This window comes from Squalius cephalus, assembly GCF_949319135.1.
Source record: "Squalius cephalus genome assembly, chromosome: 3".
NCBI classification, from domain to species: domain Eukaryota; kingdom Metazoa; phylum Chordata; class Actinopteri; order Cypriniformes; family Leuciscidae; genus Squalius; species Squalius cephalus.
The window spans coordinates 41,423,147-41,438,897 of record NC_137124.1 but is presented as its reverse complement, the minus strand read 5'-3'; the positions used below and the strand labels follow the sequence as shown (position 1 = coordinate 41,438,897).

Genomic DNA, 15,751 nt, shown 5'->3' with positions numbered 1-15,751 from the left:
AAAGTGAAAGCTGGTGAAAAAGATCGTGTAACATCCATTATTTGGACTTGGTTCGGATTTAAGCCGCCCGACGAGCAGCAGCAAACTATATAGACAGAGTGTCTGGGGTAACAGTTCGGTAAATTAACACACGACTAATCCGTTCTACCACCTCAAATTCAAAATGAAACATATCACTGAATACCAGCGCGCGCATATTATTCCCAATATATCTTAGTGGTGTAGCACATAATCTCTGTCTGCGCCTGATTTTAAGAAGCATTGTTGTGTTTCTTTTTAACTGAAAAGACATCAGTTAGACAATATTCTAATTTTAAATTTGGGGTTTCATAAGCTCCAGGCCATAATAAACATTAGACCTACTGAAGTCTCTGCAGCTAGTGTACTTAAATTTTATTTATCTGCAAAATTATGTTGTATACTTACAGTTTTGCACAATATATGCTCTCAAAACAACATGCACCCTAAAAAAAACAAAAAAAACATTTAGCAGTTGTTTAGCAGGGTCTGTGTAACCTTTTCTGAAATGTTTTTTTTTTAATAATATATATCGTTATCACAAGAGGCTGCAATGTATATCACAATATGGATTTTAGGCCATATCGCCCATCCCAAATTGATAGCCTATAGTAGTTGATAATAACATAGGCCTACCTAATGTTGCCTACGGACGGTAACAGTACAGTAGTAACCTTTTACAGTCTATGAGTAGAACAGCTTTCTCAAGCAGTTTATGATGCATTTTGGAAACAGAAGATGACCCCCTGGTATAATGCGCCACATGGCTTGAGAAACCCGTTCTCAAAGACTTACTTTTATAGTCCAGTTTTGTGTAGCACACATATTCTGAATGTCTTCGGCATAATTTAAATGAACCATTTTAATCTAGATTAATCTAGATTAATTTCAATATTAATCTAGATTAAAACAATTAATATATGCCCACCTCTACCGGAGGTCAAAACTCAAAGTTTTATGTTGATTTTCACATTTCAAATGTTCAGTTGGTTCAGTTTGAGTTTTGACTTACAGAATATGTAATGACGTAGTAATATTATTCACAATAACACTCATAAACCAGTTCTTGCAATTAGAATAAATAGTGAAAAAATGCATACCTACAGCATGTTGAATGAAATCAAGTTAAAGTTTATTTAAGGTCCACACACTCCTAAACTGAAGGTTTCTTACTTGCTCTTGCTGCACTCCTGACAACGGAAATGGTTTTTCACATAATAAACCATTCAGTTTATCACATAGAAAATCTCATAAGCTCACTAAAAGAGCCCCCCCTGCGGTAGTGCAGACTTTCCACCCTCAGTGATGAGTGCCTAAATGTATACCACAACATCAACGATATATTGCTTCTGAAACAAGTTGCTTTGCTTTATATAAAATAAATAATTAAATAAATAAAAGGGTAACACCAAATAAATTATATTAAAAGTTACAAATACCATGAAATATATTAACGAAAAGCACGTGTAAAATAGTGATTTTTTAAAACAACTTAAAAAAAGACAGAAAATGATCGATCACTCAAATAGTTTGGACATAGTCAATCATTTCAATGTTATGACACACTGACGCTCCATTTACATGAACTACCAATGTTATGACACACTGACGCTCCATTTACATGAACTACCAATGTTATGACACACTGACGCTCCATTTACATGAACTACCAATGTTATGACACACTGACGCTCCATTTACATGAACTACCAATGTTATGACACACTGACGCTCCATTTACATGAACTACCAATGTTATGACACATTGATACTCCATACGCAAGCTCCCAGTATTGTGACATAAAACATTGATACTCCATACGCAAGCTCCCAGTATGTGACATAAAACACCGATACTCCATACGCAAGCTCCCAGTATTGTGACATAAAACATCGATACTCCATACGCAAGCTCCCAGTATTGTGACATAAAACATCAATACTCCATATGCAAGGTCCCAGTATTGCTATAGGTTCAATACTGTAGACACAAATTTCTCTTGATAGTGATTATTCGGTTGTGCACAAAGTATTTTACTGCTTTCCATTCTCTTTCATTACCAATTAAAATCTTGTTTTCATTTAAGAATCTTTCACAATCCACTTTTCCAGGGACTTTCATTTCCTTTAGGAAATTCTTGAAATGATGTTCAATAATTTTACTCTCCTTCTCTGACCAGGTCTTTCTGGACTTTCCTGTTAAAATAAATTAAGAAATTAAGTAAGTAAATCAAATTAATTGAATTAAAGAATAACCAAAATTTGAATAATGTAGATTTTACAAGCTGAAGAGCACAGACAATTCTTAAAATACATGTCAAGATGTTTCATGTAGATACAATTTTTTTATGCAAAGTGGAATAACAAACCCTTTTTATTTAAAGGCAGTGGTGAAATCCTAAAGAATGGAACTGCCTCTCTTGAGGCTGCGGTCGTTATTGAGGTGGCAGCCCTTTTTTCCGAATGATCATCCTCTGTCATCCTTTTTTCAGATTCAGCATCCTCTGTGTCTGAGTTGCTGGAGCCCCCTTCAACTGTAACAAAATGAGCATTCACATTCTTTAAAACTAAAAGTAGATTTTTACAAAGTGTGGACACTATGAATTGTTTAAACAAAAGACATATACACATAAGTAATTTACTTACAGTTGATGTTTGGCGTTATGTCCTCCAGAGATTTTCCTTTAAATTTGCCTATTCCACTTTGCAGGGCAAACAGAATTCTGCTCACTTTTGCAACTTGTAAGGTTTCTTCAGGCAGTCTGTAAAACTCCCTATGGACTTCAATGTTGTGACCCATGAAAGTTGCTAGTTGGTCTAGTTCATGCGTTTGCAGGTTAAGTAGCTGAGAAACTGTGGCTACATGTTTTCTCAACTTTGTAGATGTAATGTTTTCTGGGTTTTTAGCCCCACAGCTTTCTGCAAATCGCTTTAAGCAGTCACAACCACGGATGCTCTCCTGTGATCCATAAAAAGGACGAGCAAATATGTAGGGATTGCTAGGGGAAATCCCAACATCTTCTCTAGTTTTAATTAGAAGTTCCACAGATTCTGTTATATTTGTGGGAAATAGTACTGGTACTTTGCGGCCTCGTTTCCCCCGTACCTCTACTCTGGTGAGATTCTTACAGAGTTTCTTCTCAAAAGGTGAAAGGCTCTCCATAATTTCATCCTGAATCATCTGTTTGTTTCTCTGCAGGTATGTTTTGACTTCCATCCTTGAAACCTCACCTTCTCGACGCCGATTGAATAATATTAGCTGTGCTAGAGTCACCTGAGAGAGATCACTCCATGACCTTTGTGATGTGTGTTCAATGTGTGCTTTTTTGTTGACCTCCTCAAGACACTTTAGATGATCATGGAGCTTCTTTATGTCTTCTGCTAAAGGCAGCATTTGGGGACTGTTCCACTTTTTCTGGTACAAAGTTTTCAGTGCATTAGATGAAACATGAATTGTCCATTCTAGTTCAATTAATTTACTGAATTGCTCTGCTCTTCCCTTCAATGCATCATCCTCTTGACGTAAAGCCTCTCCCTGCAAAATATATGACACTTTCACAAGGGAATGACGCAGTTTCAGTGCTGTTGAAGGGACTGAGAATCGGTTGGTTGAGGAATCAAATCCAGTCATCTTTTTTACTCCCTCAAGTACTGTGTTGAACTTTCCTGGGTTGATCAAGTCCTTCAAAGCAACAATGTCTTTATCAATAGTTCTTGTCACTATAAGAAGTCTGGCAAGTTCTCTCATCTTATTTCTAATGTCTGCCCGGTGCCGTGAAACTTCTCCGTTTTTGAGGAACATTCTCTCACCCAGTGACAGAATCAACGGGTCAGATTTCACCACTTGAGTAACGGTATCATATGTCATATCTTCAATAATATTTTTAAGTCCACTAGAAACGTCAGAGTCCATTGGCAACAACAGAGAACAACTTGCCTGAACTTTTCGTTTCACTGGCATATTTTCTTTGTCTTGTAATTTGCAACGTTTGTGATGTCTCCAGAGATCTGTTTTGACATACATAGCAAAGCAAAACTTGCAAGGCAGATAGTCTATTGCTGTTGACTCACGAGTTGCTTGTCTTTTTGGTATGATCTGTCCTTTCCCAGAGGATAGGACTGAACTGTTATGGTGGTAGTTTCCCATGTTCCTTACTTTGGTTAATAGAAGAGTACGCATGTTTGAGCCTCTGTTGTGTGCAAGTGCCTTTGCAACTTCAACTTTTTCAGAATGTTTCTGCTGTAGATGTCTTGCAATTTTTGGATAAGGCTTCTCACAGTAAAGACAGTAATTCTTCTTGTCATAGATGCGTTGATGTACACTGTTTGAGGACATTTTCACTTTTATTTGATTTTGTTGAGAGCTACAGCCGTGGGCACTTTCATCTATTTCTATCCAACTCTTCATAAGTGGTTTTCCTTGGATGCGTTCTGCAACATGTCCTTTAGCTTTTTTTGTGTCGTCTTCTTCTTCTTCTGAGATTTCCAGGGAAAAGGAAACCTGTTGTTCAGTGTTGTTCTGAAATAAAGAACCACACAACTGAAATGTATTTGTAAATAATAACAATGTTATATATTATAAAGTATAAAACCCTTAATTACCATTTCAGACTCATATAAGTCCTCCTCAGTGTGAGAAGATGAATCCATCTCATCACTGCAAACACTTTCTGGCTTATCACTGTCGGTACTCTCTAGGATGTCCATCTCATCTGACGTTTGGGGACAGAAATCTGCTGTATGGGTTCTGTCCTGTAAAACAATAACAGTGTGTGAAATCCATGTCCATGTTTGTTTTCTATCTAGAGCCTGCTGATTCTAAAACACATACTGTGTTTTAGAATCACTGTTGTCTTTTTGGTCTTAAACTTTTTTTTTTTTTTTATGAAAATGAAAAGTACTTACTTCATTTTCATTCACATTGCTGTAGTTGTTTGTGATTCCAGTGTAATCCGACTGGTGTATGAAACCTGTAAATGCACAACAATTGTTAAGGATATCCAATAATTTAAGGATTTTTTTTCTACATTCTTGTAAAATCTACAAAGTTTTATTAATGAGGTGAAGAGAAAAGTGTAAGTCTTGGAACGTACATGTGAAAGACTGAAGGCATTCCTCAATGGTGGGACGTTCTTCGATTGAATTAGACAGCATTCTGCTAATAATATATTTTTGTCTTGTCCATCTTTCTTCACATTGAAGAGTGAAGTTACCCATTCTGACATTTTGAGATAGCCCAACTGGATCCTTGGAGTAGGGTGTAGTTGTCTGATAGGGGTGTTGCCCATCCGTCAGGATATAATGAACCAAGCATCCTGCTACCTACAAAATAAAATAATATTTACAAAAATTTCAGAAATGGTCACAACTAAACTGCAGAATGAATGAAGATGATTAAAATGATGACAAAATGCTGCTGTGCTCAAATGAAAGCTGCTCGAATATTAGCATTCAGAACAATTGAACATAGAACAAATGTATGCATTTTTGACAGAACTGATTACAAATCATATTGATCACATACTAAAATAGTATTGTAACTGCATACATGTAACCTGTTAATCCATTTGAACCCAAACCTAAGAATTGTCATCCCCAAATTAAATAGGGGATGTTCATGAAGTTCATTGTTCATGACATTTTTGGAATAGAAGCATAGTTGTAGTCTAATTTTAACCCTTTCATGCATGAATTATGATAACCTTAGTCAGTATTTTTTTTCCCTATGTGTTTTTATTCCTCTTAGGGCATGAAAAACAAGATTTTTTACAAATTTTTCAAAGAGATCTTCAGGTGTCCACTTGAGTGGACAGCATGCGGTTATGGTTAAAAACGAAGATATACTGTATTAAATATAAGACAATAATCAAACAGATAAAGTATGTGAATTTAACAAACTAATCAAAACAATTATATCAAATCATGTGAAACTGAAAATATAAAATATATACAACAAATATAAATTAAAAATATTGGAAAGGCTTCGTACAACTTCATACAAGTTGCACTTCGCGTATCTTTGATATCAGAACATGAGGACGTGATTCCATCAGAATTTTCTACAGACTGTCAAGGTACAACTGTGGAACCCACTCAGATGTTCCCTCCAGTGCACCAGAGTATGGAGATTTACCCTTATTAGCTGATAATTCTGATTATGTTCAAGATGGACATGCACATTTCTATCATAGCCCTCCTCTGAGAAAACCTAGCATTACATTTTTTCAATCTCATCTGAAATGATCAGTGTTGGATGTAATGCATTACAAGTAACATGCATAACACATTCAGATTACTTTTTGATGTTACAAGTAAAGTAATGTGTTACAAGTAACATGCATTACCTAATCAGATTACTTTTTGATCTAACAAGTAATTAACTACAAGTAATGTGCATTGCCTAATCAGATTACTTTTTGATGTAACGAATATATAAACGCATTACAAGTAACATGAATTACGTATTCAGATTACTTTTTGATGTTATGAGTAAAGAAACGCATTACAAGTAACATGCATTACAAATTCAGATTACTTTTTTCGATGTCAATGAAAATTACATTCTAATAATACAAATACATTTATTTACAGTAAAAAATTCACTGCAGATCAAGTTTTTAAGTTTTAACATTCCCATTATAATTATGAATTGTAGCTGAAATATAGCAGTTGATGCATGACGTCCACTACAGTGGACATGTGATTAATCAGAGTTTTCTCTCAATCTAAAATCAAAACTTGGAAAATTTTACTGTGATATGACTCATTAGATATTGCTTGAGTCTCCTAGGATAGAAGGAATGGGTGGATATTCCGGAGCAACTTGGCATGTCTGACTGACCCTTGGCCATCTTGGTTTGGAGGGGAGAAAAATCGAAACACAACGGCTTGCCCTTGGTTGCAATTTATAGGATGATGCACCAGGGTCCAATGAGGCTGATGTGCAACTTTGCCATAAAAACCCATGCAAATTCAAGAAAATGCTTTATTAATAGCTGTCCACTGTAGTGACCACTATACGTGAAAGGGTTAAAGAAGACACTTCGCAATTTGTTGTCATAAAATCATAATTACAATCATTAAGAAACATAATATATAGGCTTAAGTGTATTGTAAAGTTTTTAGAAAATATTTTTCTCATTGATATTTTATGACAAAACAGAAATTGGTTCTTGTTAAAGTACAGAAACCCAATGAAGCCACAGACCTGACCATGTTTAACTTAAAATCTGCAGATGATAACTCTAACGGCCAGATTAATTTACAGATTGCTCCAGCACAAACCCTTTCACATCTACTGCAGTCAGATTCACCCGTGTTCACTCTGAAGGAATCACTCACATGGCTGGTGCACTTGTAATGACACATGAAGGATGTTAAGAGGCTAAAAGCAGGTTTAGTACTTGCCCCATTGAAGTCAACAGGGTGCAAATTGTAAAAAGAGGATAACGGTGTAGGCAACACCGATTTTTGTCGTTCAAATTTACAAAAAAATGTGCTCAATGTTAAAATTCTCAGCATCAAACCAAGACAATTTATTAGATCAAAACCATGTTATCAAAACTTATAAGGCCTTTCAAGTATTTAAAATACATTCTCTTTGTGATCTGATGAGGCTTAGAGGATAGGATAGTTTACATACTGTAATAAAGGCTAAAAGCTATAATAGTTAATGGCTATAATAGTTAATGCACTTCACAAAATTGATAGCAAAAAAAAAAAAATATTTTCTTTCTCATGGTATTTTTATCAATATGGTACACAATTATCCTATTGAATCGTTAGGGTCAAAAGTACTCACAAAGTAGTCCAATTACATTACCTAAAATTATTTAGATTACAGGATTGTAAATTATTTGTAAATAATATTGTAAATTATTGTAATAAATTTAATAAATTGTATTTAGATTGTAATCTAGATTAATCTAGATTTCATCACTGACTGCAATTTGTGTCATGTAATTTGGAATGAGTAACTGTGTACAATACAATACTTAAGTTATAACCAGCACTGTGATTGGAAAATCATGGAACATCATAATTGTATTTGTTTTAGTAAACGTTCTTGACTTTCTGCACAAGGTCATAATTATTTTGTTAATGAATGGATGCTCTATACCAGTTTTTAATGCTCTATACCAGTGGTTTTCAAACTTTTGAAATGACCATTTATTTATTTTTTGTTTACTTTCTATCACCTTATTTGTGGAGTAAAATGAAACTAACTCAGCTGCATATTTTTGCAGTATTTTATTTTATTGATTTATTGAATATTTTTTTTTAAATCAAAATATATTTAGCATATTTCCTTAGGCCTATATAATATTATTTTATATTATTATTTTAATTTAATTTTATTTCATTTTTATGTAAGTCCATTTTCATTAAATCATCAAGACAACCCATTTTTTAAATATTGGACGCGACCAAGGGTTTGAAACCCGCTGCTCTTTATTGGTTACATTGATTAATTTAGGATAAAAATATAAATAAATAAATAAATAAAACTCCACTCTGAAATGTGAATTAATAATGAGAATCCATCAATATTTTTCCAAATGTGTTCACTTTTGAACTAAAAACCCAGAGGAATGCTGGAAAAGTCTCAGTTAAGTAAGTTCCCTGGTTCCCTGAGTAGGGAACGGAGACGTTATTCGTCGTCACGTCGTAACTCGTAGTGACTATGAAAGGGAACACTTTATTTTGATGGTCCCTTTTGAACATTCTACTAACTATAAATAAATGTGCAGCTACATGTCAACCAACTGTAATTACAGTATTAGTAGACTATATCTGCTTAATATCTGCTAAAATTTGACTGTGATAAACCCCAATAGACATTATACTGACTAAATATATAATACATGTCAACTTATTTTTACTCTAACCTACATTTTAGTCTCTAGTCTACTTATACTCCTGTAGTACTCTAATGAGAATTAGTTCACATGTAGTTGTAACATTACTTATAATCAACAGAATGTGTTAAAGAGACCATCAAAATAAATTGAGACCAAACATTGTGTAGTCAAATGCTTTCATGATGACCATATAGCAGATTTTTTCCTTTGACACAAATTAAGAAATTAAATTACAGTCACCATGAGATATTTATAATAAAACAGAGGTAAAACATTTTTAGGATTGAGTCTTAAACCTTTTAAATAATGTATAATTTGCCTTTTATTATTATTTTTACATTAAATCTTAAAGTAACTTTGATATAGTGTAATTAAAAAACACTTCTGTGTGCCGGCGTCCTCCCACAAATTAACAAGTTTTAACATGATATTTTCAACCCTTACCTGGATATCTGATTCTTTCTTGTACTTGTATTGCATGCCTCCAACATCTTCATAACTCGACCAAGAAAAAGATCCAGCCATTTGAGAGAGCAGTGTGGTTTGTGCCAGATCAAGTTTTCTGCTTGCTCCAAAGTCTGCGATGTACAGTTTATTGCTTATATCTGTAGAAAAGTAAAAATGCTCACAAAAAATGTAACACTTAAAATGATATCCACATTATCATATGCTCATGCATTTTAAATGAAAATTTCTGCTGATATTACAGGATAATTATAGCTATGGCTAATCCACAGACTGCTCTTACCAAACAAAATATTTTCAGGCTTCAGGTCTCTGTGCAAAATTCCATATGAATGCAGTTCCTGAAGTCCTTGCAGTAACTCCTGGCAGATCTCTAGTCTTCGATTCTCTATCAGGCTTTTTCTTTCAGGAAAATCCTTGTTTTCAATCAGCTCCATCAGACTATATTCACAAAGAGGTGACACAAAATAGGCAAAGTAAGTGTCTTCCAACACTGAAATGTGTTGCAGAAGGTGCTCTGCTTGTAAATTTTTTGAACTCAGGAAATGAGCCATTTCCAATTCAGTTTTGGAAACATGTTTGGCAACTCGTTTCACTGCAACTTTGCAGTTGTTGAAGACTCCTGGGAAAATCTCAGCAGCATTGCATCCATTTGCAATCTTCATTTCTGTGTTGATAACAAGGTCATCCATTTTCATCAAACCAGGCTTTAAATCAAAGTTTTCAAATGAATTCTTCCATCGTGATTCCTGTAAAATGCAAAAAAGCAAAAGCATATTGAAATGTAAGAAATGTTTTACAGTGTATATAGTTATTAGTAAACTCAGCTGAAGGAACAGACCTCTCTATATATATTTACCATATTTTCCTTGATCTCTCTGAATGTGGAAATACTGGTTTTCTGAAACAAATTACATTAAAAGCAATCATTAATGTAGTTAACATGAACATATAATGAGCACCACTTTTACAATATTTCTTAATAGTATGTAATGTTAATTTCAACATTTAGTAATGCATTATTAAAATCAAAAGTTGTATTTATTAACATTAGTTATTGCGTTGTAAATGTACATGAACAAGCAATGAACAGCTGGAGTTTAATTAACTTACATTAACAAAGATGAATAAGTATTGTACCAAATGTGTTGCTTTTAGATCATGTGAATTAAGACATTAACTAATGTTAACAAATGAAACCTCATTGTGTAAGTGTTACCTAAATAATTAGCTTTTTTAAAGGTAAAAATTGTACAGCAGTATTGTTGAGGATAAGAGAATCTTGTAACACTTTACAATAAGGTTTCATTAGCTAGCATTAGTTAACAAACCAATAATGAACTGCGCTTATACAGCATTTATTAAACTTTGTTAATGTTATTTTCAACATTTAGTAATGCATTATTAAAATCAATTAGGTAATACGTTGTAAATGTACATGAACAATCAATGAACAGCCGGAGTATCATTAACTAACACTAACAAAGATGAATAAATATTTTACCAAATGTATGGCTTTTAGTTCATGCAAATTAATACATTAACTAATGTTAACAAATGAAACCTTATTGTGTTACCATATAAAAACTATATAAGTGTTACCTCAATAATTTGCTTTTTTAAAGTAAAAATTGTACACTTAAACAGCATTTATTAAACTTTGGTTATTGTTAATTTAAAAATGTACTGATACATCATTAAAATCATAAGTTGTATTTGTTAAAATTAATAACACACTGTGAAGTAACATGCACAAACATTGAAACAGCTGGATTTTAACTAATATTAACAAAGATTAACCAATACTGTAACAAATGTATTGGTCATTTAGTACTAATGTTAACCAATTAACCTTATTGTAAAGTGTTAGCAAGTTTTCCTCACCACTTGATAAAATAATGAAAATAAGACACCAACAAATAGAAATAGAAGTTTAAATACCTGTCTCCATGGGCAGTTAGGATCTCCGTAGTCGTATAAAATTTCTTCTCCTGCATTGATTTTTGTTAACGCAAATGCACACAGATGTGGTCTTTTCTTTTCATCCATTATCTATTGGTTACAAAAGCACACAAACACACAAATGAAAACAACAAAAACATCATTTGAAAAGTCGCCTAGTTTTTAATAATGTCAAATAATGCTACAAGATGAGGCTGTATAAAAGGTGTAATTGAAACAAAGAATAAGAATACATTAAAGACAGACTTACTATTTTAATTTTGCTGTTTGGCTTGATGTGGTCATCATTTATGAATCGTCCTAGTCTTTCTGTATCTTGACTGCCATCAACACTGTGTGGTGAAATATTTTAAAAACACTTTTGAATTGTCATAATGGTATTATATTTCATTGGAACATTCATTAATTTAATCTTACCAGTAAGATTGTTCCTGAAAGGAGTAGAAATACAAAAATGCTGCATTTTCAGCTGAGTAGTCTTTGAACAGGTTCTCTCCTTCAGATCCAGTGATGTGTCTTCCAACATACTCCAACAGGAATTCACCTGGCTCAATGTGTTTTGTGGCAATTACTCCAAAACCTAATAAATAGTATAAATACAAGTAAATTAATAGTATGATAAAAGATTCATGAAGTTATTCAGGTTGTCTAAATTATTTTCAATGGTATTGTTACTTCGAAAACAACTGTATCTACATCTTTATAAAAGTGTAAAAAAAATAATAATAATAAAAAAAAAAAAATCAGATTTTCTGTCTGAAAAAATCAGACACTAAATATTCATCATTTCCATTATTACACAGGCCCCTCACATTCTAACTGGCAGTTACTTACAAATAATATCAAGAGCACTCACACATTTACATAATAGTGTTTAATTTAGAGACATCAGCAGCTTATAACATAAATACTGGCAGGAAAACAGATGTAAATCCACCTTTAACTGGTCAAAGCAATCATGTTTTTTCCCCTCTTGCGTGTTTTGTTTTAACAGCCTGCTTTCTCTAGGTTCATATTTTAAACCCAACCCTTTGACATTAAAGGAATAGTTCACTTAAAAATGAAAATTCTGTCATATATACTCACTCTCATGTTGTTTCAAACCTGTATGAATTTCTTTCTTCTGCTGAACAGAAAGGAAGATATTTAGAAGAATGTCAGTAACCAGACAGTTTCTGATCCCATTGACTTCCATAGTAGGAAAAAAATTATACTATGGAAGTCAATGAGACCAGAAACTGTCTGGTTACTGACATTCTTCTAAATATCTTCCTTTCTGTTCAGCAGAAGAAAGAAATTCATACAGGTTTGAAACAACATGAGAGTGAGTATATGATGACAGAATTTTCATTTTTAAGTGAACTATTCCTTTAATTAGTGACCACACTTAGCTTTTATTTAAGTTTTGCAAAGTCATACAGTATTGATGGGAGAATTGTATGTAGTAACTTACCTTTCTCTTCACTCATGAATTGTTTCTCAAATGTGTCTTTATCTTTGCCAGAAGCAATGAAGTACAAAGCTTCTTTTTCAGGAAAAACTCTTCTGGGTCTCATTTTCCTGTGAAATATTTAAAATTATTTTATGTAGGATTACTTCATATGCAAAATAAATAAATAAATAAATAATACCTCTTTAGAATTTCATAGAAAATAAATGATTGAAAAGATGACACCGTGGGTAACAATTTAAAATGTAGTAAAAAAAAAAAATAAAAAAAAAAAAATTACCAACAATCTGATTATCAATAATATTACCGGTAATATACATGCATATTTACATTGTAAGAGGATATCAATATTTGATAAAATTAGCATTTACAAATTATCATAAAATATATAATGTTCAACTTACCTCTTAATTTGGAAAGAAAAAACTGAGATGAGAAATGTCTCAGTGCGCTTTTTATGAGGTTCTTGGAGGTAGATACAGTCTTTAAACTATAACAGAAAGATAACTCTCCAATGTAGGAAACAATCGCGTATAGGAGCTGTCTTCCAAATGGCAAAACTGAAGTGTGAGTTAGGAACATAGAATAGATGATACACATGCTGCTATCTGAGCAGTGATTGGGCCGACGCCCACAGATTAGCCACAATTACCCATCATTACTATTGGTTCTGTTATGCAAATTTATCTGTGAATGAAATCAAACAGCCAGTTCAAAATAAGTGTATAGTCCATTGTTTTTAAATTCAGTTCAAATTGTAAACATCAGTTGGATCAGGAAAAATTCCTTTTCCTCAATTACTATTACATACATTATAATTACTCACTTTTTTTCTGTACGTATAGAGCACAGAGCACAAACCTATACCAGTGGCAGATAGAAATGATAAAGTTAATAAAGAAAAAAAGTAATTTCACACAATGTAAATAAATATAAAAATATTCTCATTTAATGTAAATCAAATGGTTATATAGGACGTAGCATTTACCATGGGCATTCATATTTATGTTGGTTTAACTTAACTTGTATAGCACATCTGAAAAGAAAGCTCATACCACTTACTTAAGAGTACCTTGTGTTGAATCACAAAAAAAAAACAACACTGCGTATTAGCTGCGTATTAGAATTGATCTCAGTCCACATTAAAACGACTGCAAACGCGGATCACGTGACCATTCACCAACACTGGGCATGTGCGTGCCGGTGTAAACCTAGAGACTTTCAAGCATAGACTGTAAAAAATGTTTTCAAACATCAAAATATCATTTATTAATATGTATTTGTGTCAAAATGACATATAAACATCTTTTCCTATTCCATTTTGCCAGAAAACGCTTCCAACACGCTTGCGTGTCGCAAGAAAAATAGGTGTCGGTTATATTTCTAGCATGCACGCGTTTACCGCGCCTGAGACGCGCCAGTTTCTTACTGTAAGAAACTGTTCCAGCGGGTGAAGTTTACTGGTACTGAATATTACCTGTGTATACTCCATGACTGGTGACACCCAATCATAGAGCCGAGCGTGAGCCTCTGCGTCATCGTTTCTAAAGTCCTCCGTTTTGACCCGTCCACTCTAAAACGCCCTCCGGAGATTCAAAACGAAAAACGGGTCGGCAGCGTTTCTAAACTTCTCCGTTTTGGGTCTCCGTTTTTGCCGTTTTAGTGTGGACGGGAGGTGCAAACGTAGCAAAAAGTCTTCGTTTTTAAACGAAAATGCAGTAGTGTGGACGGGGCCTAAGGTAAAACTTTCACAGTCTGGCCTATGTGTCTATGACATGCTGTCCTTTGAAGCTCTTCTCCATAGAAATGCAAATTGCCTGCGGGGGTATTTGGGGGGTAGGGTAGCAGTCCACCCAAGGACTGGAAAACAGCAGTGAGGAACCATCTGATCAGAGCAATTGGGATATGTTTCAATCAGCTCTGTAATTTATATACAGTCAAGTCACACCACAATTATTTATACCACTTTATACATTATAATTCTTTAAAATGTTCTAAGACAGCCCCCATTTTACCAGGTGGGGAATAAATGAGACACATATTTTAAAGGTATACAAGCTCAAATATAAAAACTGTAATACAATTGATAATAATTGATAATACATAATTTAAATATGTTTTCAGTTAAAACAGCTCAAACATGCGTCTGAGAAAGCGTTGTCTGTGAAACTGGGGGCATAGTTTTAGAGACACCAACCTCAAATTTGAATCTTAAAATATGCCATTGTTTTGTCTCAAGATTCACACCAGTAATGTTTTTTTTTTCTTTGCACATTTATAAAAGCTACTTAAATGAAAATGAAATGATAAAATGAATCTACTTTATTTTTTTATTTATTTTTTACCAAACGTTGAAGTATTAGTTCCAACCAACATTTGTAAACAGCATCGCAGAGTTGTGGTTTGAACGACAGCTCTCGATCTGTGATTTGAAGCATAGTTTCAAGTTTACATGGCATGTGGACTCAATAAATCATTATCTTTACAAAAATAAGCAAGCTGACATTCAGTACAACCTGTGTCTTTTATTTAGAATACATACAAATGTAATTTAAGTCTTTTAGTTTGTCAAGAGATTTAAAGCACCATTTTTGAAAACTGCGCAAGCTCTACTATGTAAGAACAAGCCTATGATTGAATCTGGAAATAAATCAAAATAACTGAGTGAAATTAAACACAGTCATGCCATGTACTAACATTATATGTTTGATATTTAATTTATATCAAAACATCTAGCATTAATTTGATCTCAAACAGATTCATTAAATAAATTATACAGATGATAAAGCCTACTTGTTACAACTGAACTGGTTATTTACAATGTTTTGTATAGACAGCTTAGATGAATAGCTTATTTAAAACAATTATATAGTCACCCCCAATTTTGGTGAGTGATGCATTTATGACATACCAAAAATATCAAAGTTTCTGCTCAGAAATCATTCTGAATAGGCACATAACCAACATATATTTAGAAAGCCATCACTTGAGTGTT

General features: G+C 33.4%; 1 protein-coding gene across 1 annotated transcript; it reads right to left on the bottom strand.

The window, feature by feature from the left end:
- Positions 1–1,128: 1,128 nt before the first annotated feature.
- On the bottom strand, positions 1,129–15,314 carry LOC307155635 (uncharacterized protein). The gene is made up of 15 exons (XM_079866418.1): positions 13,583–15,314; positions 13,161–13,443; positions 12,760–12,866; positions 11,724–11,886; positions 11,557–11,638; positions 11,286–11,396; positions 10,204–10,245; positions 9,628–10,093; positions 9,324–9,484; positions 5,112–5,340; positions 4,924–4,988; positions 4,621–4,770; positions 2,665–4,537; positions 2,388–2,552; positions 1,129–2,214 (listed from the first exon to the last, which is right to left on the bottom strand). The coding sequence occupies exons 3-15, from the start codon at positions 12,860–12,862 to the stop codon at positions 1,994–1,996; spliced, it is 3,831 nt and encodes a 1,276-aa protein (XP_079722544.1). The 5' UTR covers positions 12,863–12,866; positions 13,161–13,443; positions 13,583–15,314; the 3' UTR covers positions 1,129–1,993.
- Between the last annotated feature and the right edge of the window lie 437 nt (positions 15,315–15,751).

What these genes read in the sequence shown, in the direction of transcription:
- LOC307155635 (XM_079866418.1), bottom strand. Translation starts at nt 12,862, where the DNA reads ATGAGACCCAGAAGAGTTTTTCCTGAAAAAGAAGCTTTGTACTTCATT. An exon ending in TTTCAGGAACAATCTTACTG is followed by an intron (nt 11,639 to 11,723) that starts GTAAGATTAAAT and finishes TTCACCACACAG; the next exon opens with TGTTGATGGCAGTCAAGATA. An exon ending in CAAACAGCAAAATTAAAATA is followed by an intron (nt 11,397 to 11,556) that starts GTAAGTCTGTCT and finishes TGTAACCAATAG; the next exon opens with ATAATGGATGAAAAGAAAAG.